The 27,478-nt window shown below is 39.3% G+C and overlaps 1 protein-coding gene across 4 annotated transcripts in view; it reads left to right on the plus strand.

The window, feature by feature from the left end:
* Positions 1–27,478, plus strand: part of Pde8b (phosphodiesterase 8B) — a 250,241-nt gene that overhangs the window by 162,125 nt on the left and 60,638 nt on the right. For all 4 annotated transcript variants that reach the window (XM_047556861.1, XM_047556860.1, XM_047556859.1 and 1 more), the window contains exons 3-7: positions 8,381–8,571; positions 11,794–11,853; positions 14,201–14,258; positions 20,107–20,195; positions 27,154–27,232. In XM_047556861.1, the coding sequence (XP_047412817.1) occupies positions 8,381–8,571; positions 11,794–11,853; positions 14,201–14,258; positions 20,107–20,195; positions 27,154–27,232 (477 nt within the window). The remainder of the gene's footprint in view (positions 1–8,380; positions 8,572–11,793; positions 11,854–14,200; positions 14,259–20,106; positions 20,196–27,153; positions 27,233–27,478) is intronic.

Genomic DNA, 27,478 nt, shown 5'->3' on the forward strand with positions numbered 1-27,478 from the left:
ACATGATATAGTCATTTGCAGGATTTAAATATCCCTTGACAGCTCTACTCCCCCATAACTGAAAAACAGTTGTCTGCAATTTTGAGTTTATTATATTTGATATATTAAAACATTTAAAAATATTTTTTATTTATACTCAGTATTTGAAACATAATGATAAAATGAATACTGTGAGCCCACCACCCAAAGTAAGGGCTGAAATATAACCAGTGCTACTACATATCCCACCTGGTTCCTGTTGCATGAATTTGGCTTTAAATGACTGCAGACTCAAACAGTTAAGTGTCCCTCTTTGAGTGCGGGACAGGATAATTGAGACTCTTTGAAAAAAGGTAAGATGTTCAATTTAGGACCAAGGATGCCTCTGTCTTATTGAAACACAGTTTGACTCATTGATTCATCCAATAAGAATCTACTGAGTACCCACTATATGCAAGGCTGCATGCTAGGTACTACAGGAGGCAGAGGTGGCCTGATGCTCCCCCACCACATGCAGATGTCTGGAAAGGAGTTTTATTATTCATAACCCTTTAATATTGGGGGCTTTTTCAGCTAGTCACACATTGAGCTTCTGCTACTGAATTTGCAACTGTCTTAGAAAAATCAAGTTGTATCTTAGTGCTATCATTTTTGTTTTAGTTTTTTTCTCCTTGGAGAAAAAATATCTTATTTTGTTACTTCACTGGAATGCCAAAAATATTAATTAGCTACATCAGCCAAGAGCCCTCAGGGCTTGGGAGGAAATAGCTTGAAAGAATATTTCAGGATGTGGTTGCTTTTGAGGGTGCATTTCTGAGTTCACCAGGGGAAATTGGGACCTGGAACATGGGGCTGTGAATGCCCCACACAGCACTGGTAGGAGCGGGTAGGAGTGGAATGGATTGGAAGCACAGTGTGGTGCGATACAGCACATCTCTCCCGGGTGAGTGGATGTGAGTCACTGAGAAAGTCATATTTTCCAATCTTGGCATGAAAATAAAAAGTAAGGGAAATATTATGAGACAGTAAATTCATATCAACATGATACTGTCTGAAAATCTAGTGGTCTTTTCTTCATCAATGTCTGGAGCACGTTTATTTCCCCAGTGTGTTGAATTGATGCGTTTCTGCTTAGAGAGGCCCATCCTCACTCCCTCATGCTAGGCTTCCCAATGAAGCTGGGATCAGACCCCCTTGGCTGTGGTCGAAGTTTTTTCCTAGCAAGGCAGCACTGCCTTTTAAAACTTATTCTTCCATGTTGCATGGGCATGGATTTCTCTAGAACATTGTGTACAGGGGACTTTACACAAGGAGATCCCGTGCCTCACGGGGAGCTGACTACCACACATTAAGTGAAAAGAGTGATGCAGATGACTAGTGGAGATGTGCAACCAGGATGTTCCTTCCTGTCTGTCCTTACTACTGCCACCATGTTGGGCCTTCTACCTACTCTAACCAGTCTCACGGAACCACAGAGCTCTTAGAAATTTTGGTCCAATATTTTAGGATATTAAAAATAAAAGAGAAAGAGAGAGAGAGTAAGTTACTCAAATAGTGATTTCAAAACCTCTGTGGGCAGACAGCCTCCGTTCCCATCCTGCTACTGTGTGGCTATTGACAAGTCTCTTAACCATCCAAGCATTAGTTTCTGTTTGTAAGATCAGGACGGTGTCCACCTCCATGGAGTTACTAAAGTTTGTGAAGTGAGAGGATATTTCAAGTACTTTGAGTATAATACAAAAGTCTTATCAAGCTATAGTTCACATCAGTACCACTTCCTAGGAACATTTAAGGAAAATTTCCAGGACCATTTTATTTTCATTGATCTGTCCTCTCCTCTGAAGGAACTAGACAACTGTTTAATGTTATATTTCTATGGAAGCGACTTACATGATCTAGTCTAGAGGGTCCTTGTTATCAGGGTTTGGCTTAAGGCCAACCAGAGGATTCTGAAAATTGGATGTTTGGTAGAAGATACTGAGAATCCATTTGGAGGTAGGCAGACACAACCTAAGAAAGAACACTAGTAACAACTAACTCTTATACCATCTTCTTCAACTTAAGGAAAAGTTAGTTTTATTTTCATCTTTTGCTTTATTAGCCTTTACCCGAAAAAGATAATTTCATTCTAACTTAACTTATTGCTATCCTCAAAAAGATTTTTTTTCTGTTCTTTCTTGATAAAATTTATACAAAACATGGTTGTAAGGATTTCCAGAAGAGTAGGGGGACGTGGACTGGAGCTGGGAAAAGATTGCTGAAGGGGCGGGGAGATGTGGGCTCCAGCTCTGCTGCTGCTTTACTGGAGAGGTCGCTGTCCTCAGCTGTGGGATGGGGGTTGGACAGATCATACCCAGAATCTGCTCTGAATGCCTGTGAGCCGTGGCCTCTCCTGCTGTCATTGCCATCACCTGCAATCCCTATGCATTCCCTCTGCTCCACAGCCTCCCGTAGCAGACCCCTCCACCTCCTTCTCTCCCCAGGTCAGTCCTTATTTCATCATAAGCTTGGGGTGAAGATGAATTAAACTTTGTGGTGCCAAGAAAGGTTAGGCAATGTTCTTTTGGAGAAAGAGGGGTAGTTTGAGGTCTTTGGGGTTAAATTTGCAAAGCAGTGCAGGTAGCCTTCCCTTTACGTAGCTCTAAGGTGTGCAAAATGTGTTTCAGATTGCAGTTGCATTGGTGTTTTAACTGTGAATAATTGCATAAAGTACAAACAGCACTGCAAGCTCTTCAGTCTACTAATCGCTAGGTAAATCACAAATGCGCAGCATGACCAGTGACCATCCACATCAATATTTCAAAGTCTCTGAAATTAGTCCATGCCTATCTGTTATTCAGCTTATGCACAGACAGCGAAGGGTGTAGTTGTGTTTCCTTCTGTCTCACAGTGATAAACCCACATGACTTTATGAAAAAGTAAACCATTGAGAGAGGATATGAGCCAACACAGATGAAAGTACATCAAAGAAATGCAAAGTGATGATTCTGTAAGTGAAATTTGAATTTAATGTAAATGGAGTTAGAGGAGAAGCAGCTGACCATGGCAACGCTGATGGGACTACCTGGGAGAATCTGGACATGTAACCAGTAGAAGTTAGTGAATACAAGCTCATTGATGTAAATCAGAACAGTGTTTGTGACAAGAAGAATGAAGATGTCCCACAGGAAGTGAGGTGACAAAACACATCACATTCATTAAAGGAACTCTGAGGGTATCACATGACACTAGAAGCACAGAGGATAAAATATTGGAAGCCGATCCAAACTTAGAAGAATGACAGTTCATCAAACCTTAGGGAAGATGCTTATTAGTTCCTATAATAATTTATATGACTAGGAGGTGACAAGCATTATTCAAACTACTCTTGATAATTTTTTAAAGGAAATAAAACATTTCAAATCTCAGTGCTTTAAATCACAACATACTGAATAAATATACATTTTACATTTTAAAAATTTCCCTATACATTTGTGATCCAGGCATTGAAGAAAAGACCACTTGATTTTCAGACAGTAAAATTTACCTATACATTTGTAATCATTAATCTACGCTTGTAGCTTAATGATGTTTTGACAAAATCTTCAAAGGTCATCACAGAACAATCATGTATTTTTACCTTTGTTTATTAAGATCATGCTGCATTCAGGTCATTTTTATGAGGTCATTTTTCTCCCATGCAAAGTGAGCATGCCAATTCTGACCCTGGAGAGAGCCCACGTTGGCTGAGGTCTGCTCCAGAAAGAAGATGGTTCCTCATTGTTCAGGGTTCAGCCCAGATCCTTTCTCATCTTCTGCTGTTTTGCTGGGTTTACTGTTGTTGGAGTGAGATCACTATAGACAAACTGCTTCCTTCTGCTCATCCTCCTGTGCCTGGTTTCTTGTCCATGCATGATATTTGGTCACCACTTATTAGTATATTTATTTCAATCATCTGCTTCCCTCTCTCCCCTGCTGGTGACCTAAGGGGAGAGACTGGCCTATGACTGTTTTTATCATTTTTTTTAGTCCTGCTTCTTAACATTTTGTATAATAGATCATCAATAAATATTTTTGAATGGATGCTGAGCTTATTATTTATGTCATGCACAAGGGTCAATTTTCCTTCTTACAATCAAGTTCAGTTTTATGCCTTTAATGACTTTTTTAGAAATATATTTTGCCAAGTCATTTTATGAGATTTGTTTTAGTAAAGGGTCAGTAAATATTAACAAATGACTACATCTGACAAAGAAACTATAAATATTGACACATGGAACGTTAAAGCTGAAGAGTGACTATATTACTTAAGATTTTTTTTTTATTTTTTGGTGGCAAGTAACAGCCACTTTGTGTAAAAAATTAAATGAGTAAGTGTATTAGAAAGATAATGCAAATATTTTCAGAATCCAAGGAAGACTTGTAAAGTCATGGATTGGGAGAGTGGCTATTTACAACAGGAGTTAAAGGTTCTTTCTGCAGTATCTCTACCATTAGTGGGCCATGGGTCCTGTTCTATGGCTCTCTATTTTTCCGCTCAAATTCTAAACTCCTGGAAACACAATATCCTTAGTCTAATTGTAACCTGGGGGATGGAAACAGCCCAACCCTGGTCCCTTGGATCCACCATCTTGAGGAAGACAGTTTTCTAGAGCTAGGCAACATTAAAAAAGGCAATTACTACAGTGTTTTTATTTTAACTTACATTTTTATTTCTGTAGATTTTCACTTTGCTTAAAAGTTGAAAAATTGGAAACCAGTCTTTCTAAGATAATATTTTAGTAAATGGGAAGAATTTTAAATACTACTTAAATTCTCTAGTAAGGGCCTTTATTATAGGAATACTCCTATTTTAAAATATGGACTCTAAGTATGGCAAGGCCAACAGCTTAGGGGACAGTTGCCATTCAAAAAATTGTCACTCATTGGTCCCAAGCGGGAGGCATACCACACCACTCAGGGCCACCCAGGGAAACATAAGGATCAGTCTAGAGGCCAGGGAGCAGCGAACACATGGGCAAGGGCCTTTACTATGGTTTCCATGGAAAGGAATGGACAGCACATCAGCTGGTTTAGAATTAGCTAGTTTGGATAATTTTAGGGGGTCTAGAACATTTGCATTGTTTCTAGTTGTCTAGTACCTGATCCTGGGATGAAAAGGGCAGGGGAGTAGTGGCCCCCTGGGGGAAAGTCCTGTGACAGCCTATAGATAAAGGAGATGGTTGGAGTGTGGGCTCTGAATGCATCGGTTTGCATATGAAAGCAGAGCTAACAGGAGAGATGTTTTCTTTTGCTTTTCCTTTAGTAGGGATTGAAATTAGGGACACTCTACAACTGAACTATACCCCTAACCTTTTTTATTTTTCATTTGAGACAACTTAGTCTCACTGAGTTACCAAGACTGACCTGGAGATTGCAGTTCTCCTGCCTCAGCCTCCCAAGTTGTTGGGATTACAGGCATGCTTTTTCTATATCTAGGAATTAGTTAGCCCTGGGAGAGGCTGTCCCTCTAATGTCAGCAAAGCCCTAAATGTCAAAACATCAGAAACACAGAAAATAAAAAGGTATGATTACTACAACTCCCTCCCATCAATCTGTCTTGAAAGTTTCCATGTGACTTTTTTTTAAGTCTTTTCAATGACCTAGACTTAAAATATGATCCAGCTCCGCGGTGAACTTGACCTCCTCCCACACTTCCACTCTCTCACGTTCTCCTCCATGATACTGTATCCCCATGGTCCGTCAGACATCTCAGGCCCAGTCATGGCCCCGTGGGCTTCTGGAACTTCCACCTGGCCTGCTTTTCCTTTCAGCTCCTTTCCCAGCCACTCACTTCACACCTCTGCCTTCACTCACTCTTGCCCCCTCATCCTGCTGCACTGCATTTTGTATAGCACTTTTCACTTTTTAACATTCCACACAATCTCCTTTTTTAATGGACAACTGTTTATTTTTCACCCCTCTACTATGACAATCAAAGAATCTTTGTTTTGTTCATCAACTAAAAACAGTGCCTGCCACATAGCAGATGTTCAGGAATCCTAGGTGTTCAGGGGTTGTCCAATAAAGTGCTTATTAGTCTTCCCAAAGAGGAACACTTGGTCTTAAAAAGACACAAGACAAATGAGATTAGTGGTAGCTGGAGAAATGCCCAACAAGGGAATGGAATTGTATTCTTATTGTGTTAGTTAAATATTGAGGCATAATTATATCCAGAAAATAGAAGTTGTTGAAATCCATGTTTAAAAGTCCATCATTCAGCCAGATCAATGAGAAGCAAGAAGTTGTGTCACTTTTTGGCTCCACAGCTCTGCGTGTTGGGTTTCTCGGGTTAATACCACAGCTACACCAAGTAAAGGGCTACTGACTTTTTACACCAACCAGTTTATTCTACCTGATTTTTCTCATTGTGGCTCCCTTGTTAGTAGTTTGGTTTGAAGGCTTTCTTTTCACTATCAAAGTACATAGGGTTGTGCCCTTCAGTCTTCTTGGGAGATGCATCTTTCATTTTTTCCCTTGTAGGAGCTCTGTGTCTAAAGACATTAGGAGTAGCCTGGGCTGAGCACTGGCAGGCTCTGGCCAGAGAGAGGCTTTAGTAAGTAGGACCACCCCAACTGCTATTGGTGTGTGGTTTTAAGCCACATACTAAGAAAATAATGTCAAAATCATGCTAAAAAATACATTATTTCTCTTCTGGAAACATGGCAGTCAGAAAACAGAAAATGCTTCAATATGTCTCTAATATAAGACAAACAACATGTATTTGGATATCTAGTGATATAAGGGAGTTATTGTGGAGGTTTAGGCATGAAATAATTTTGTTTTTTTTTAAAGTGTTTAACAGATGTGCATGGATGAAATGATACGGTATCTGATATGATGCAAACTAATAGGAGTGCTAGGAAAGGGGGAGGGATAGAGATGAACTCACATTGGTTGGTAGCTGTCTGTTGATAAAACTGGATGATGGGTGCCTGCAGTTTATGATATTATTGTATCTACTCTCCTAGATAGTTCTGATTTTTCAAATAATAAAATACTGTTTAAACGTAATGGTAATTATTGGACAGTTTGGCTTATTTCAAACTTTTTTCAAATACATTGTTGCTATTTTTATTTTTAGTTATTGATGGACACAATAACTTTATTTTATTTATTTATTTTTATGTGGTGCTGAGGATTGAACCCAGTGCCTCACATGTGCTAGGCAAGCGCTCTACCACTGAGCCACAACCCCAGCCCAATTTGGCTTATTTCTGATTGTAAATAAAACACATTGGGTGAATGATATTGGTTATTGACTTAAAAGCCCTTCATGCTGAGAAACTATCATTCAGTTCCTACTTGTTTAAACCAGAAGTGACTGCTGAAGAATATTAAGTGCCTTACCAATAACGAGATATTTAATGTGTTTCTTATTGGTCCTTACTCGTATTAATAAGCCCTCACTGGGCACAGTGGCACATACCTATAATCCCAGATACTCAGGAGACTGATACAGGAGGATCATGAGTTTGAGAACAGCCCGGGCAACCTAGGGAGACCCTGTCTCAATAAAGTAATTAATTAGTTAATTAATTAATCAAAAAGTAAAGCCCTCTTGCATTTCTCTCTTTTACTTGCCAAGTATTTATTGAGCAGCTAGTCAATGCCAGCAGGTCCTTGATTTCCTGATACTTTATTCTCTAGCAGGGGAGATAGACCATACGTCAATAACTTCAGATGCTGGTCAGGCTGTCTCTGGCTTCCTGGTTGGCAGAGAATCTGTGTTCCTGTGTCCAGGGGATGAGGAGGGAAAATTGTGTAAAGCCCCACTACCTTCTTTTCAGTGGGTGGGGCTGCACTTTGCAGGGAGGCAAATAGAAGCAAATTTTCCTCAATTTAGTTCCATCAGCTTCACATTTCATGATCATTCTTCGCATATTTTGGCAAGGATTGAGTGTTCAAATTAGTTTCTGAGGTTGTTTTGAGTTCTCTTGAGTTCCTATGTCTTTATAGGTATTTTAGTTGTAAGTTCACAGAGGGCCTCCAGGGACTTGGAGGCAAATATCTCTTGCACTGGAGCCAAATATATTCATATGCGACTCATCACCTAATCTGCATGAATTTCCCTGTTAATAATTTTACTGCTTATCTAAAAACGAAGCTAGTTAGGAAATTAAGAACAATTGTAATTGCAGCAAGTAACCCCACCAGAGTGATTAAGCCCCTGTGTCTAATCATTCAAGTCTTAGAACTAAGCCTATAGGGTGCTATTCTGATCACATCTCACAGCAATAGACAGACTATAGGCCAAGGAGATGAATTAACTTGTTTCAAGACCCCTAGAAGTCAGATACTCTCCTTCAGCGCTCCATGTTTTACCAGTGTAGTTTCTGAGGACAAGATTTCTGTCAAGATGTTGTGTTCTCTTGTGTTTCAGGTTTTGCTAATCTTTGCAAAGGAAGATAGCCAGAGTGATGGCTTCTGGTGGGCCTGTGACAGAGCCGGTTACAGATGCAACATTGCTCGGACTCCAGAGTCGGCCCTTGAATGCTTTCTAGATAAGCACCATGAAATTATTGTGATTGATCACAGACAAACTCGGAACTTTGATGCAGAATCAGTGTGCAGGTACCTTCATTCTTCTAAGGCACTTAGTATCTAACTGCCCACTGAACAGCTCAAGGTTGAAATTATAGATATCTTTAGTTCTATCCCAAATATTTCTACAAACTGTGTTGATCTTGCTGAGCAGTATACACAGGTTTCTGTGATAAAAGTAATAGCTTTTCCCATAGATGGTTCGCCTTCCTGTTTTTCCACATTTGAGTTGGACTGAATTCCAAGATTTGAGCAGGGCTCAGGGGTATTCCCCTTCCCACCTCATCTATTGCTCATAAAAAAAATAAAAATTCACACAGTTTGCATTGCACAGATATGGTTTGAATTTAAAGCAGATATTTTAAACTTCATTATTCTGTCCCAAAATGAACATCAGAAATGTGTGAAATATAATTTTTTCCATGCGTGACACAGATGGGTAGATCCTGCTGTAGATTTCCCAGACATGGAGGGAAGGCAGCCACTTTGCAGCAGCAGAAAGTCTTGCAGGGCCCAAGTCCTTGCTTGTTTACAGAAATGCTTGCACTCTGGGGAGCAAACACATGTCTGTTCATAAATAAATGCACAGTCATAGGAGTTTGCTTGTGATGAACTGAACCATTTATCAGAAGTGGAATGCTTTGAAGCTAGATGGGAAGGGGTCACTAATTAAATGCTAGACCAGGACCAAGTCCAGTTACATATGGAGCTGGAGTTCTCTTGCATATTACTTAGAGAAAAGGTGGAGAAATTGCTTCCTAGAACTTTTGGTATGCTCACAAGAAATTAATGTATTAGGAAGTTTCTTGCTATTCATTGATGATTTTCATTTTCCCAAAGAAGTTTTCTTAAGTAACCGATTTAAAAATGTTTTAATGGTCTTAAATTGTATCTTTCTGAAAAGAAATATTTCCCTATTTAATGACATCTAAATTCACATTTAGCATATTTGGATGCTATTTTTAGGATTAATAAGTATATTTTCAGGCAACTCATTGGTTTCCCTCTGACCCTGAGAGAGCTCTGTATGTTTTCTTCCCATTTGAATAAATCCCACTCTTAAAAAAAAAAAAAAAAAAAGAAATATATTTTCCTTCTAAATGATTTGCAGGCTAGAATTGGGTCCTTTGTAACTATGTCAACTTTTTCCTGGCTTTCACTTAGTCTTCTTATGTGTTTATAATAGAAAATTCATAGTCCTTATACATACATAGAATGATTTAAGTCAAGCTTCCATTGTAAAGTAAAAAAAGAATAGGAAGCAAAATCCTCATTGAGCAGATCAGCTTTACATTCTTCATTTAATATAACCAGTGTGCTTCGTCTGTCTCAGCTGCACAGAAGAGTAATGGGGACATCTGTACAGTTCAGAAGGCAGGTATACAAACCTAACTGTGTGTTTATGAACCAGTAGTGGTATTGTTGAGGGTGGCAATAGATTTCCAAATGCTTAACTATCAGCAAAGGAGATGAGGGGGGACACACTCCTGGCAGATGGGCCTTCTTTATTGTCATAGATGACTCTAGATCTCTGGCTTTTGATTTAGACTGCACCTTGGCCTAGCATGCATGCTTGGACCTCATATCCACCTGCAGTCTCTCAACCAGGAGGAGGTCTGGGTCCCTCTTACCATACTAACTCCTTTGGAGGATGAAAGAGAGAGGTAGGCAGCAAGAATCAACCGGAAAAACAGAAGACAAAGGAAGCCAAGAGTGCATGCTCCAGCCCAGTTAGGTTTAGTACATGCTTTAACTCTTGCCTAAGACCCACCTCTTAAAATGTGACCTAATAGTGTGCCCATGCCACCACACTGCGACTGAATGAAGGTTAGAATTGTGTGATGTTTCCTTAGGGATCAGAGTATGTCTCTGAAACAGTGTTGTTTTAATTTGGTGCTTCTGCTGAATATCCGGTACACTCCCAAGTATACAATACAAGCAGCTTCACCTGGGCAGCATCTGTTCTGCAGGGTGGCTAAATGGCAAGTAATCTGCACCAGCACCTAAGAGATGCTCACCTGGTCCCCTGCCCTGCCTCTTCAAAGGAGCTCACTCAAATACCATTTACCCACAAGGGAAACTTGACTTCTCAAGAATAGGCAGCCGATCGTTTTCCTGATTCTGCATTCAAGTAGAATGAGCTGTCAAGGAGCAAGACAAGGAGAAGGTAAAAATTTTAAGACAGGTCAGGAAATTTTGGAGTTGAAGAGGATAAAGCAGTAGGAGCCACTGTCCCTGGGAGGTGGTAGCACAGACACATTAATATGGAGAGGAGCAGAAATGCCGGTACCTAGAGAGAAAAATAAATATTCATTATTTTTCACAAATTACTCAGGAGGATTCTGTCCCTGGTAGTTCCTTTTTGAAGGATCTCAAAACAAGCAGAGGCCAGACCAAGGACATAGGTCAAAACAAGCATGCTGATTTGCACTAGTATTTAAGAATGTGGTCCTTTATTAACAGTGTGACCTATTCACAATCCCTTGATCAGAATAGTCCAGAATCCAGAACTTCAGCAGAGCATATCTTCTAAGAAGACTCATGGACCTCAGAATTCTATATTCTTATATAGTTTCATCCTATGAAATTTCTAGGGAGTAAACTAACTGTATATAGGTGGTCCTACTACAACAAATATCATTATGCAGTGACTCTTACCATGTTGCAACATTTCTCAGCCCCAGCAGATAACCAAATTGATTAACATATTTAAGCACAAACAACAGTATGACTGAAAATTTGGGGCAACCTTTTGAACCATCTTTAATAGGCTTTAAATTTCCATTTGTGTATCTGTCTGCCAGCAAGTGCTCTAATTTGTATTACAGGGTCGGTTTTCTGAACTATCTTCTGTTTTAAAAGGAAAAAGATTCAACCCAATTAGTCCCCACCCCAAGTACAAAATTATACCTAAAGGATTGTAGAACTGCCATTTCTTTCTTTTTTTTAGAGTGGGACTTCAATTTTAAAAAACATGAGATTTAAGTGGAATTTGCCAATTTTTTGAAGTGGAAAATTGGCAGGTCTGACCTTGTTGGATAATTGCCCAGAAGTTAAAACAATTCTTTTAAAAAACGAAGAGATGTCCTAATCTGCAAGGGCATCTTTCTTTGTCGTCTTTCATGTGTTCTAAGACTTTTCCTTTAGAGAAAAATTTGATCTGGGGCCACTTTGAATGTGAAGACGTTCCATATCTGTTTAATATAACAAAGGCCAGATCACCTTGTTTGACTTGGAGCCTTCTCGTTGCAGGTCGATCCGGGCCACAAATCCCTCCGAGCACACAGTGATCCTCGCGGTGGTTTCACAAGCGTAAGCCTACCTCCCGCCCCCAGCTGGAAGCTGTACTGTTCACGCTGAAGCGTTTGTCTGATGTAATCCCGCTTTTGCTCTAGCAATGCAAAGGGCATGTCTTGGGCCCTAAAATACCAGTTTTAGAATTTGCTTTGGGGGTTTTGTTTATTTCACAAGTTTCTGGAAATCTTTTGGTTTTCCTCTCTTACATAATTACTGTGAACACATTTTCATATGCTTTAGAAAAAAAAGTTTACTTATCATCATTATATGCTAAAAATGAATAGAAAATCTGAGGAGGAGGTCTAGAGAGAACATTGTTCCTGTTAATCTTTTTTCTTTGAAGAAAAGAAATGGGAAAGAGCTTGATTTTTCACTTCAGAAGGAAAAAAATATTGTAACAGGAGAACAAAGAGGCATCCATGGCAAGTAAAGGCTTGTGAAGTTTATATGGTGAGGACTATCATATAACTGGAAGCAGGAGAGTAGGGTTTATGTTGATACTGGACCATGAGGAAGGGGACTGGGCTATACCTATAACAAGATTATGGGGTGAGAAACTGCTCTGCTGGGTTTATTATCTGAAATGGCCAGCACTCAAAATGAAAGAAAAGATTGAAAGAAGAAAAAAGCAAAACAAAACAAAACAAGTGTTTGTACAAGTTATAAGCTACAATGGTTGGATCCTTTGCAAGTGACAAAATTTGCAGTCAATTAATGGCTGTCATTAGCTTCAGAGAAAATAAGATCTTAATTAGGGACTAAGACCTGTTAGACTGGCCCCATTGTGGCACTTGGCACAGATTCTGCCATAAAGGAATTGACAAGCCAGCAACTCTAACAAGAAAGTGTAGTGCTCCTGCAGGCAAGCTGGCCCAGGGGACAGTTCAAACACTACATTCCAAAGTCATATTGGTGTAGTAGGAAATCATGTCTGCAAAGTCCTACCCTGACCAAGGTCCCCAATTTATATGCTAGTCCTTGAGTCTTTTCATTTGATATCTACTATAGTCTGTGGTCCAAAGAAGGTTAAGAATTGTCTCTGTTGGTTCCTTACACCTTTCTTGTGGGAGATGAGATCCCAAGGGGAATGAGTGAGGGAAACTGAGACATGAGGCCAGCGTCCTTTGGACCTCTTCCTTACATTTGTCTTCTGGACACTGAGATTATAACAGAGTCCCAGACTCTTGCACGTGGGTATTAGAAATGCACCAGGCTACACAGGCTTTCCTCCAACCTGGCTTATTCCATGGGCCCAAGAATGAAATGCCTTTTTCCCTACACTAGAGCAAAAATGTTTACTAGTCCTTGACACATTAAAGTTTACCGTAGCTTATTTGTTGTGATATTGCACCTGTTTTATGTTTTTATTATAAAATATTCCATCTAGAGAAAGTGTTCATTAAATGAATGCCTGGGTCTATGCCACCCAACTTAAGGAATAGAATATTATTAATATCTTTGGAACCTTTTTTATGTCCCTCCTGGTTTGTCATTTGATGAAGTTAGAACTTCAAGTTCCTGAGGTAAAGAGGGAGGAAGGAAGGTAGAATTCCTGTAGGGCAGGAATTGACTCTGGGCAGTGCCACAAATGAACACTGGGGTTTCTCCTTCTGTTTTCTATCAACATTTCCACCCAATCCTTGTGTTTGATTTTCCTTCCCTTATTTTCAGGGTGTATACCCCCATGCTACTTACTAACTGCCCAGGGACACTGCTTCTTCCTTGGCAGCAGCAGCCCAGATTTAGGTTATCTTCATGACTCAAGTCAGCCCCATACTCCTACCTTGTACTCAAGACCCAATTGTTGTGGGCTCAATATAGGAAACCACCTCATAAAATTGGTAAAAAGGATTAATTTTGGTTTCCTTCCTTTCCAACTTCGTGTTTTTGCTGACACTTCTTTCCCACTTGCTGTGGAGTCTTGCAGCCATTAATACCAGGTGTCTACCTCACATTGAGAGTTGGACCTTGCCAGACTTTGGGGTGGGAGTGATTTCTTCCAGAAGGTTGGGGGACAGCAGTCTCAGAATGACTAGTATAACCGATGTATCCCATTATGGTACTGTTTCCATACATTTACTCCAACTACAAAGGGCAGTCCACAGTTGGATCAGGCTACTCATGTGTATCAGGTGGCACTTTTAGGCACACTACTGGACTTTACTGCCTATATTCTGTTTGCACTTGAAAGGCAGATGTGGGGTCTGTGTTCCTGATGACCAGTGCACCCTATAGGCACATGCTGGTCAGGAAGCCACTCTTAGAGCTAATGCCCATGGTCTCATTGCTCTCTCTCCATGTTTCAGTGTGAGGAATCCTGGTTTGTATCTGCTGAGTGACCACATTTTCTGCTTTGCTGCAGATCTGATGACCATGAAGAGGCCTCGGTTCTTCCTCTTCTCCATGCGGGCTTCAACCGGGTATGTACATGGTGAAGCAGGACTTCCCCCGGACTCTCCTATAATAGCAAAGCAAATAGCCAGGGGAACTTTTAAGTGACATGAGCCCTAGAAATGAGAGGGAAAGGAAGTAGCTGTGTTTTCATTGGATTGTAATGAGCAACTGCTAGTCAAGCTTTTTGATTTATTTCCTCAACCACATATATCTTAGCAATAGATATGTAATGATAAAAAAGTACATCTTATTATATCAGATCAATATTCTATAGTTCCAAGGTAGTCTTGTGTAAATCAGTCCAGTTAATTAGATTTAATGTGTATGTGATTATATAAAGATGAGTCCACCAAATTGGCACTTGGGGTTCTGTGTTTCCCAGGACCTGGTCAGACAGAGCTTATGCTTATGGTAGCTGCAGCATCCTATGAACTTCTGGTTTACACCAGCAACATCTGCAAAAGAAAATTCTTTGAGTGACGACAGCTATGTGTTTTTACACTGATACTCAACTTGGAGATTAAAACTGGTGATTCCAAGGAGACTTATCCACAAACTAAATAACTAAATAACTAGACTTGCCAGGTTTTTGATTGGAGGTGAAGATCGGTACATGTATATAGAAGGAAAATAATGGAGTTAATTTAAAACTAAAAAAGAAGAGAAAAGGAGTGGGGAAAGATAATTAAAACATGAATGTTTAAAATAAGTATATTTCATAATATTTACAGAGAGCAAGTTATTACAGAGAAGCTATAGGGGATCTTACTTTATATGTTTGACTTTTTTTTAATAACAAACATAATTAGTATTCCAATTAAAAATTCCTTTTGCTTAAAAATAGGGTAGAGATCCATAGTTGACTGATGTGAGTTTTGCTGATAATCTAAACTCAAGTAAATGACGTGTACCATGCTGTGAAATTCAGGGTTTAAACTATAAATATCAGCAAAGAAAAATTCTTCAAGTGATAACTATATGAATAATGCTGATATTCAATTTTAAGATTGAGATTAATTACTCCATGTGGACTTAACAACAGCTAAATAACTGGGCTTACCCTGAATCTCAATGAGATGGTATAATATATCCCTTCAAAAATAGGATAGGGCCTGTGCCTTGTAGATTAAGAAAACTGCTTTAGGTTAAGTAGTCGTGCTTTTGCTCTCCTGGGCTTAAAAGAAAAATCCCTCTTGGTTATAGACCATGGAGAAGCAGAAACTGCCTTTGTGAAGCTGCTGCTTTGTGCTTTGGTGTGCTTCAAGTGGAAGCAGCAGTGCTGCGAAAGATTCAAGGCAGCATAGTGACTCAGTGTATAACAGAAACACTCGTGTCTAGTCACCAATACTCTGCATTCTCCTGGCACCTCTCAGGTCTGTCATCTCACGATGGCTGGTACTTGGTTTGGAAAGCTACCCTTATGTGCAGAGGTTTAATGAGGATACATAAGAGTGTTCTGAGTTTTGGAATGGAGAGTTGCCAGAGAAAAATCAACAGAGAAGCCATGCGGCTGTGATTTATTTTCTTTACTTGTTTTTATTTATTTTCTTTCTTTATTTATTTTCTTTTCTTTCATTTTCTGAGAAATAACTCTAAAACTATTTTCAGGTTTCATAGATCAGTGTCATATTGACCATCCTACTCCACCTGCTTCCAATGCTGACCTTTTCAAGTCTGAGTCAGGACCCTTGAGTGTGAGGTCTTCAGTTTTCTTCATTATCTGGGGGATGATTAGAGATCAGCGTGGACACATCGTGGGTTTTTTTCAGTTAGGACTCACCTTGGTCCGTTCAATGATCCTTTGGAATTCTGCTTTTAGTTCAGTGATCCTTCTTGCTCCAGCTGGTTTTGAGATTGGTTTTATTTGGAGCCATAGCATCTTGACTGGAGAACTGAGGCTGTATATTTGCTCAAAGAAAAGCTTGGGAGAAACAATTGTCATTCTTTAGGTGTAAATGCTCTTAGGAAAATTTAACAAAAGTTCACCATTTCCTCTTTACATGTTTTATAACCTGTCTGTGCTATTCTGGAAGGATCTGTTTCCCTGGGTCTGGATGGGTGGCTGATTTTTGCAGTCAGCCAAGATGAGTAAACCCTTGGGGGTGGGGGCGGTCATGAAAGCCAAATCCTGTCAGGGACACCAGGTGTTCTTAAATGCTGGGTCAGATCTGATCAAGGTCATTTACCAGGTCTGCATGCAACTGGGCAACAGGGCAACTGGACTCTCTTTAAGGAAAGCATACAGTACTTGCGTGGCTCCCCAGAGTTACTGTGGCTCAAGATCAGCTGAGGTGGATTTCTAGGTAGCTGTTAATCTTTTTTGGCATCTCTATCCGAGCACCTTCCAAATAGGCCGTCTATTTTGACTTCTGTGAAGTTGTTTCCCTTCTCTGAGTTGTTTTGATTGTATTAAATCGTTTGCTGAAACTCAGCTTTGTGTTGTTAGCTAGATGGCCAGCACTTCAGTCTATGGTCCTTGAGTGAAGATCCAGGAACAAATTGTGTCATCAAATATCCCCCAACAACTCCCTGTGAAACCTTTGGAGCCCTGTGTAGATGGCCCACTGAATTGATGCTCAGTCTACACTGTACCTTTTAGAAACTAGCTTATTTTGGGTGGGGGGCGGCTACTGGGGATTGAACTCAGGGGCACTCAACCACTGAGCCACATCTCCAGCCCTATTTTGCATTTTATTTAGAAACAGGGACTCACTGAGTTGCTTAGTGCCTTGCTTTTGCTGAGGCTGGCTTTGAACTTGGGATCCCCCTACCTCTGCCTTCAAGCCGCTGAGATTACAGGCGTGTGCTTTGGTGCCAGGCCTAAAAACTAGCTTCTTAACAAAGATGAAGCTGTTCTTACATTAAACTTTGCCTGTTTTTCTATTCAAAATGATGCTTATTCATCTCAACAAGTACTTATAGAGCTCTGACTATGTGCAATGCAGTGTGCTAGGCATTCTGGGGGCACAGCTGCAGGATATGGTTCTCCCTGGAGGGGATCTCTGTGCAATAAGAAGAGGGCGCTACAAATTATTATTTGTCAGGCTTAGTTCCAGTGATTTACTGAATCCTCCTTGACATATGAGGGACTTAATATTTTCTCAATTTTTACAGAGGAAGAAAACTGTTTCAAAACAACTAAATAGTTTGCCAGAACTCACGTTCATGACAAAATCAAAGATGCAACTGGGTCCATTAAAGTAGTATTTCCCAAACTGTTCCACAAAACACTGGTATTCCAAAAGCTCTCAATAGGTGTTTCATGGAAATAGCCTTCAGTGGTCAAACGAATTTGGGAAATCAGTGGAGACTTGATTTCTCCTTCTCTCCCTGGAGAATTCACGGTGCACATTAGCATATTGATCCTCTGAGGGCTCCTGCTAAGTCCATTCATCCCAACATTATCCAAACTTACTTTATCACAGAGTTATCTTAATATTTCTTCAAAACATCAGAGCTCTTCTGTAGGCTGAGATATAGTTTTCATCCATTTTCTTGAGTTGAACCTAACCATTTTTAACTTTGCTTTGTTAAAAAGAGAGAAATTATTTCCCTTCTGTGTGTGTTTATGGCTCTTCCCATAGCCCTTCTTAGCTTCCCTATGGAGTAGTGGGGGACCAGAGGCCTAGGCAAAGTTGGAGAGTCTTTGAAGGTATTCGCCAGGAAGAAGGCATTTGCTCCAGATGTGTGGAAATGTGTGTGTGTGTGTGTGTGTGTGTGTGTGTGTGTGTGTGTGAGATTGAACAGGGGGGCTGGGGCTGTAGCTCTCAGTGTTAGAGCTCTTGCCTGGAACCAATGGGTTCGATCCTCAGCACCACATAAAAATAAAGATATTGTGTCCATCTACAACTAAAAGATATTTAAAAAAAAAAAAAAAAGACAGAACAGGGAGATTGATCGTTTCTTTCTTTGACCAACTTGGTTGAAGGAAATTAAAGAAATGTGTCTTTCAGCAGGGCCTGCTATTCTCCCTTTCTACCTATGTAGCTGAGAGGTAAATATGTGATGGGGAAGTTTGGAATACTTTGGAAGTCTGATTTTCTTTTCACTTAATAATTTGTTACTCATATGTTTAGAAAGATTTGCATGGTGTATATTTTTTATACATTAAAATGCAATATATTTTCAAGTCAGGCACAGCGATGCACACCTATAATCCCAGTTACTAAGAAGACTGAGGCCTGAGGATCTGAGTTCAAGGGCAATCTGGGCAACTTAGCAAGATCCTATCTCAAAATAAAAAAAATGAAAAACCCAGGGGTAGAGTGCCCTTGATCAATCCCCAGTACCACTCACACACACATACCAAAGAAGGAAAAAAAAAAAAGGTAAAGAAAAACGCTAGTCATATTCCCCATTCCTAAGTAGAATTGTCCTTAAGTCTGTTTCCTTGACATTTTTGTTATTTTTTTCTGAATTAATCATTTCTCATTATCAATGTATTCATATGAGAAGTACTCATTTTCTTGTATTTGCTACAAGTAATGTGATATATATAAAGAATTTTTTTACAAATTACTTGGGATTGTTAAGTAAAAAGACCCTACTCTCCTCGGAGTGCTGGGCTTTAGCATCTCATGCCTACCGTGAGTGGGTGCTTAATGCTTCTTTGATGAATGCCTGTGTATTGCATTTCCTTTGGCTCTAGCATTTGTCTATCTATTCACTCATCCACTATTTTTTTTTATAAATACATGGAAGTCTTCTGTTTTAAAAATTACAATGAAACTAAAATTAAGTATTTGAAAGTGAGCAGTTCATGGCATTTAGCTTATTGACAAGGTTGTGCAACCACCACCTCTTCCATGAGCCCCAAATAGAAACTCTTTTCCCATTAAGTAGTAACTCCCAGTCTTCCTCTCTGCAACCCTGGTAACCACCAGTCTACATTCTTTCTCTGTGTATTGACCTATTCTAGATATTTTGTGTAAATGAAATAAATAAATAAATTCATACAATATATGAATTTTTGTGATTGTTTTCCTTCACTTAATTTTTTTGAGGTTCATGTATGTCGTAGCATGTATCAATATTTCCCATTTTATGGCTTGAATAATATTTCATTTTATGTACATGCCACAAATTTTTTTTCCTGTGGCAATGGGGTTTGACCTCAGGGTCTCACGCACTTTACCCCTGAACTACATCCCATCTCTTTATTTTATTTTATTTAACAGTCTTGTTAAGTTGCCCAGGCTGGTTTTGAACTTGTGATTCTCCTGAGTAATTGGAATCACAGCATGCACTGCTGTGCCCAACTTTCATTGTGCTTTAAAAAAAAAAAATTAATATTTTTAGTTGTAGATGGACATAATTATTTTATTTATTTCATGTGTGTGGTGCTGAGGATCAAACCCAGTGCCTCACACGTGCTAGGCAAGCTCTGAGCCACAACCCCAGCTCCTGATCTCACTGATTTTTAAAGGAGCTCTGCATTAGGCACTTGGAAGATTAGGAAAGAAGCATAGAACAGCCTCTCCCCTTGAAAGAGATCATTGATAGTGTGGTACATACTGAATATGTTGTTTGGGGTTTTAGCTGATTTTCTTTAGTGCAAATGAAGCAAAGAAATTTCAGTATTTTTAATGTTTTGGGAGAGGCATTTGAAGCCCTTGTGTGTTTATTTTCCTGTAACTATTTTATACCACTTTTGTTATAAAGGGAACTAAATGTAAGCATTACCTTCTATGTTTCTCATACATTTAAATAAGCATTTCAAACTCCTTGACAGATTTTCTATTTCATCTCATCCTACCTACTAGGTGGCTTACATAACAGTTACCTAGGGGGTAGGAACTACTGTTAAATTTTTCTATTTGACTCTCTAAGAAATAATTGAAGATGTCTTATGTATTATCTTTGCTTTATTTTCAGAGATTTATGGAGAATAGCAGCATAATTGCTTGCTATAATGAACTGATTCAAATAGAACATGGGGAAGTTCGCTCACAGTTCAAATTACGGTAAGTAGCAAAACAAGGCTGTAGGTACCACGAAGTTAGTCATTCTTTAGAAAATCTTATCTGTCAACAGGCTGATGTTCATAGGTTCATAGCCAAATCCCAGGGATTTTGAAACTGTTAAATGACTAATGGCAGCTGGCCAAAAGCAGTATCTAAACTGGAGGCCCACTGATACAATGAAATAAATTAAAAGCATTTCTTCTTTTGATAATATTTTCCACTATTTACAGTAGTTTTAAAATTATAACTAGAAAATTTTCTATTTAATTTTCACATAGTTAGACCAAGATTAAGAATAGCCTTTGAGGGTTACTTTCTATTTTCTACTTAGAACATTTATAAATCCTGCTTAAATTCTCTACTAGAGGCAAACCAATGGGAACATTATTATGCTAGCTTTAATAATTGCTGTGTTGCCACAATAGTAATGTCAGGAACTCTCTTTCCATCCTCAGTATGCACAAAGTATCTTTGAGAAATTGAGCCAGGTGCAGTGGCGCATGCCTGTAATCCCAGTGGCTCAGGAGGCTGAGGCAGGAGAATTGCAAGTTCAAAGCCAGCCTCAGCAAAAGGGAGCATGTAAGCAACTCAGTGAGACCCTGTTTCTAAATAAAATACAAAATAGGGCTGGAGATGTGGCTCACTGGTTGAGTGCCCCTAAGTTCAATTCCCAGTACCAAAAAAAAAAAAAAAAAAAAAAAAAGAAAAGAAAAGAAAAGAAATAGATGTGAGTTCTCTTTATAGTTTTAATTTAATGTGCTTTAAGAGGAGGCCTCTCACTGGTGCTTAGTTCCAAGATGGGATTCTGTTCTGTCTGCTGCTGGCCACATGCTGGGTGGTGGCATATTTTGCTTCTGGGCTCTCTTGGACTATCAGAATCTAAGTGCCTGTCTGGTTTCTGCTTTAGCTTACTCTCAGGACCCTCATTTCTTCAACCTGCCCTCCTCAAGCTAGAGGGAAAAGGCAGGAAGTTCTTTTCTACCCAATTCCCCCGTCCTTGGAGGACCAATCCTTCATAGCTTCCTGGCATCTCAGGAAAGCCCTGCAGAGCTTCTCTTTCTGGCCAACTGAGAGGTCACTGGTAGCTTCATGCCCAGTGCAAAATTAGCAAGATAGCATCTCCCTGTAATGATAATTACGTGTGTGGTGGGGGGGTCATACCCAGGGCCTCATGCAAGCTAGGCAAGTGTTCTATCTCTGAGCTACATCCCCAGCCCTTCCAATGATTTTACTTTTTATCTTGATTACTTAATTTGTGTTCAAAGATTACAATCCCTCCCTGCTTTTTTCTCCAGTACTGGGTATTGACCAAGGACACTCTATCCCCAACTCTTTTTTATTCAAGGCCAGGCTGGCATTGAATTTATGATCCTCCTGCCTCAGCCTCCTAAGTAGCTGAGATTACAGCCATGCCTTACCAAGCTCAGCAACAAAAACCTTTTTAAACCTAACTCTCTTCTGTCCCTGGGAAGCAAAATTGATTGGCATAAACTTCCAGAAGCAGGTCCCCCTGCTGGGTGCACCCTGATCTGAGAAGTTGCTTTTTGGTGAATAAAGAGCTTTAAGAAATAAAGTGTTAAGATAAATATTGTTTTTGAATGGAAAAGTATTTTAAAAGAATGTCAAACCAGTGGGGATTCACATATTTGAGGAATTCTGATATTTCAAAGCCTTTGGTGAGGAATATTGCCAAAGACTTTTTGAATGTTTAAGTGAGTTAAATCCTTTGATTTCTTTTCATGTGTATGTTTTTTGGCTTCACAGGACTTCTTAGAATTTTTCTAAAAAACCACATTGTCTTTACTTCAGTGATTTATGCTTTTTAATAATGTACATTAATTGTTTATATTCCTAGTGGTCTCCGTTGCTTTAGTTGAGGGTAGGAAGTCTTAGTATTTTTATCTGAGATGTTTTTACAATAAATAAACTTAGAAAAAGAGATTTCATTGTTGCTTAATTCTTTGTGTATTATCTCCAATAAAGAATGAACAGCCCAACACTCTATAGCTTTGGCAAACGGTTCCGTCATTTTATTTTAGATAGGTGTTTAAATGCCAAGAGGGACCCTGGTACAGATTTTGCACTACACACTGGCATTGGGGGCTATCTCAGAAATTTTAGGGGTACCTTGTCCATAGCAGGCAGGACACAGCAGGCCTACCTATTGGAAATGAACATACCCAGCCAACACAAAGGTGTAAAGAAAAGGCTTCAGGTTGCTGTGCTTATGAAATCTTCTTAGACCCACAATGCTGAAAACTTCTCAGGGGGACTTATCAGATTCAAACACTTGAAGTTTCTACCACTGTGTTAGTACCATGACTTCTCAGCCCTCACTGCCTGGAATTGGTTGGAGGAGTTGAACCCATTGCTGAGATCATAATGAAAAGATGTAAGTTCTAAATACAAATCAGTATGAAGCTGGTGAGTGGACTTGCCACAAGGAGGCATGGCCCCAGGAAGGAGAGCTTGCCTAACTCTCAGATCCTCTTACTTTCTACACTATTGATTTTTTAAGCTATTTCTGTCTGTCTGCCTTACTTGAGTTCTCGCCCTTTGTGGGTATGTGTGTGTACATACATGTAAATCTCCTGGGTCTACCAAAACCAGGGCCCAGCAGATAAGTGAACAGTGACCCAGACTGTGACCTCCCTCCAGCTCTTTGGAGTGTTCAAGGACATCAAGAGCATCTACCTGCACCCTGAGGCAGGCAAATGACTATGTCATTTGTTAGAATGGGAAATGAGCTCTTTATTATACAATGCCAGAATAATTATAGTCTAATTATGTAATACTTTTCCCTACAATTCCGCCCCCAGCTGTAGCTAAATATGTAACATGACTGTCATTCTTCAAGGACATAGTGTGTACAGCAGTATGATGTCTGTTATAGATACAACTGTCCAGAACATCATGTATGGTGAGCATATTTACTTCACCAAGAAAAAATAAAAGATCATGCATGTCTGATCAGATCAAACACAGTATGTGGTCTGATTTTAAGATTCTTTTATGTAGAATAACTTTTTAAAGGTATAAGATCTAAATAACATTTCTGTGTACATTTGATGAATTACTCTGCTGAACAGAAGAATTCATGAAAGGCAGTGTCTAGGATAATCTGGGCTAAATGAGGACCATTTGTCTCTTCTAATGTTCTTATGCCTCTTTATCATGAAAAGACCTATTTCGTCTAAAATAAAGATAATGATTTAGTTAATCATCAGGAGTTTCAGCTGATCCATTTATATTAATGCAGTTCCAGTTATTCTTCCATCATTAGTCAGTATAGGTTTACACCCAAATCATCATGTTTATTGTCCTCCAAATCATAGGATGGTAGTAGTCCTCAGTTTTCAAAAGAATCAAAGTTTCTGATGGGCAACACTCTGTATCCCATGGAATCCTTCCTTGCTCGGTATTAACAGACATTTGTAGAGCACTTTATCCTCACTTGGGCTCTGTGACAGCCATTGAGGTCCAGGAGTGAAGCAGAGTTGTGAACACTTAAGATAACCAGCTCCTTCTGCATCGTTGTTTAGGAACAAGAAGCAAGTCTATGATCCCTTCCTTTGCCACTTTCCCCCTCCACTCAATTCCAAACCCTTGCTTGAATGTGAACTAGAATGTGTCTAGAATTTTCTCCTTTCCAACAACCGCCTTTCCCAGACCAACCCTTGTTCTGGGAGGCTTCAGTATGTGTGGTGTGTGTATGTTTTGGTAGTATGCAGATAGAGCACATTCCAAAGGGACGCAGGAGATCACATATTTACCCAGCTACAATGGACAGAACCAGGGACCTCTTGCCACCCTACCTGTTGATGGCTGAGCTGGAGTAGGATCAGGCATCCTGCTTTTCAATCTTGAGTTCTTGCAATCTATCATAGCACTACATTCTTTATAGACTTTCTCCCTGCCCCCCTGTTATTTACCTTTTCCCTTAAACCTTTAAGGCCTTTAAGAAGGTACAGGGGAAGCCAGGCACAGTGACACATGCCTTAACCCCAGGTACTCAGGAGGCTGTGGATGGCAAGTTCGAGGTTAGCCTGGGAAACTTAGAGAGACCCTGTCTCAACATTAAAGAAATAATTAAATAAAAATGGCCAGGGATGTATCTCATGGTAAAAGGCTCCTAGGTTTAATCCCCAATACCAGGGGCAGCAGGTGAAAATGCATAGGAAATAGTTATGTTACCCATACTATCTCGATTTCTGCACTTAGGGTACCTTCCTTTCCCTTGTTTCTTTTTCCAGTTTTCCAACTTCTTAACCTGAAGGATAAAAATAAAGACATTTGAGAAGCAGTTATATGGTTCCCAAGAACAGAAAATTAATAAAGCTAAGGTTCTTCTGCTTGAAGAGTATGAATAATTAATACAGGCAATTAAGTTCTCAAACTCTAGGAACATGACTCAAATTGATTACCCCATTTTGCTGCAGGTTTATTTAAATAGAGCCATCAACCAAAGGAGGTTAAAAGTCCATATAAATTTTGCAGCCCAGTCGTGTTTGTCATGGTGAAGGTAAGAGGGAGAATAATATGCTGCTCCCTTCAGTAGTATCCTTTCACATCGACTGTCAGTATAAGACTTTGCTGTGTCCTCTTGAGCATCAATACCTGTGGAAGATTTTATGCTTTGCAGATAATCATAAGATGAATGTTTAATAGATCAGTTCTGGGGCTTGATCTAAGATCCTACATAAAGGCCACTGCTTATATTGACAAGATGATAATAGTTTCAAGTACCTGTTTATATACTTAGTTGAAACATACAGGCACCTTAGGGAAAATACTTTAGCAAGAGAGGGATTTCTATCATTTGATAAAATGTGTTAATTAGAACTTAATTATCTAGCTCTCCAAGTTGACAAATTAGCCCACACAGAGTGTGTTTCTCCATGTGTAACTTCTGAGAGGCAGTTACTGCCCGGAAATGCTTTCCTGTGGTGCTGAGCTCTGTTCTAGACCAGGTGCCTGGAAAGTCCTTTTGTTAAGGCTGACTTTTCTTGCCCCTCAAGAGGCAATGCCGCACTGATGTTGGTGATAGCCTTGAGCTTCCTTTTTTTTTTTTTTCCTTACTTAAAATGACTGTTTACAAATGCAATGACGGTAATAGAACAGCAAGCAGTTTAAATTAGGTAGACTGGCGCATTGAAATAAGGATACGGTCTGCATCCCTCAGGAATTTCTGTCGCGTTAGGCAGTTCCTCCCCTCTGCTCTGCTCACCCATATCATGGTTCATTGTTTTGCTTCCCATCATACACTGATAAACCTCGTCTCTGCAACCATAGAAACTCACTCCGTCAGCAGACTAAAATTCTTCACTCTGCACGCGTGTTACCTTACTCTTCTTGAATGCAGTTTTTGGTTTGACATTTTAGCTATACTCATGAGAAAAGATAGGTTATGATTCATTTTTGTTTTCACCAAAGGTTTTTGAAAGCCTTAGAGAACAAAGAAATATTACTCTGTGATCTTACAAATAATAACAGTGACCATGTATTGAATTCTTATACAGTATAGTTCCATATCAGAGATATGCCTCACATAAATCATCCTTTCTGATCCCAACAAAAACCTGTGAAATACATCATCATACTCATTTTATAGATGAGGAAACCAAGGACCAAAAAAGATGAAATTTGTATAAGATTCTGTAACTGGAAAAATACAGAGCCAGATTTCACTCAGAGCTTTTTGTCTTTTTCCTTGTAAACAGATCAAAACAGGGTGGCAAAGTAAGACTGCCTTGATGAGTGGAAAACATGATAAGAGTTTGTTTTATAAGAAAAAGAAGTATCAATCCAGTAAATCAACACTTTTTGTTTTATTTTTATGAAGTATAAGAAAGACTGCTGAGTTTGTGATAGTCAATATAAATAACAGAGCTCTAGCTACAAAATTGCTGTGTATGACAGTAAATAATTTACTGTATTTGGAATTGCCCTATATTGGGAAGTTAGTTAAAATTATAACCACAAGTCAAGCTCCTGGTTTCCCACATATAAAGGGAAGGTCATCAAGAAAAGTGCCACCTGCAGGGTGCATAGGTATAATGAACTGGGCAAGGGGACGCTGCCCTGTCTGCATTTCCTCATACCAGTGGGTATGGTTGGAAGCAAGGTAACATCACAAAAGTAAAAAAGGAGAAAAAAATATTTTTGTGTCTGTTCCAAAAGGCCAGAATGCTTCAGATCCAATTTGGGCCTAATTAGATTTTCCTAACTGATGGGGACTTGACTTCTCCATGACCACAATTGTGAAGGAAATGGAATATCACTGATGTAGAACACACGAGACTTACAAGACAGTTTCATCTGCATCCTTATTCTCTTGGGTCAGTGTCTAAGTTTCATTCAGCACATGAATAGTCCATTCAAATTTTGCTGAATTGCAGTTCTTCTTTTTGAATCATAAATACAGATATATATTCTTTTGTTTATGCATTTATTTTGAAAAACTACTCTTTTTTTTAAAGAACATTAATAAATGTTTTCATCTCTGGGCTGCTATAACAATATACTTGAAACTGATTAATTCATAAATAACAAAAGTTTATTGCTCACAGTTCTGGAGGTTGGGAAGTCTAAGATCAAGGGGTCAGTAGATTCAGTGTCTGGGGAGGACTGGTTCCTCGTAGATGCCACTTTCCATGTTCCCAAGTGTTAGAAAGAACAAGTGAGTGCACTGGAACCTCCTTTATAAGGGCACTACTCCATTCATGTGGGCGGAGCCCCCACGGCATAATCACTTCCCAAAGTCCCACCTTTTAGCACCCTCGTAAAGGTCATTAGATTCCAACATGAATTTTGAGGGGACACTTAACATTCAGACCGTAACAAAAAGTACATGGTTCTAATGAATCCAGGATCTGTTTACTCTGTTAAATTAACAGATAAAATGTGAATGGTTTTTACAGAGGGACTAATATTAATCTTTTGCATGAATCTTTTTCAGGGCCTGTAATTCAGTGTTTACAGCTTTAGACCACTGTCATGAAGCCATAGAAATAACAAGCGATGACCACGTGATTCAGGTATGGAAAGAATGGTCAAATAGAACCGTTCGAGTTTGAACCACCCTTTTCCAAATACTTTCCCATAATTCTCACATATTAGCACATTTTCCTTGAATAAAGGAAAATCAAAGTATGCAAATAACACTAATAAACTTAAGCTAAGATTTAGATATTCAATAAAGAACAAAAATGGTTAATTCATGTCAGAACCTGTGATTTCTTTGACAGTGACAGGGTAAATTCTTTGGGCCATCTGTTAAGATA

This window comes from Sciurus carolinensis, chromosome 6 (genome assembly GCF_902686445.1).
Source record: "Sciurus carolinensis chromosome 6, mSciCar1.2, whole genome shotgun sequence".
Taxonomy (NCBI): Eukaryota; Metazoa; Chordata; class Mammalia; order Rodentia; family Sciuridae; genus Sciurus; species Sciurus carolinensis.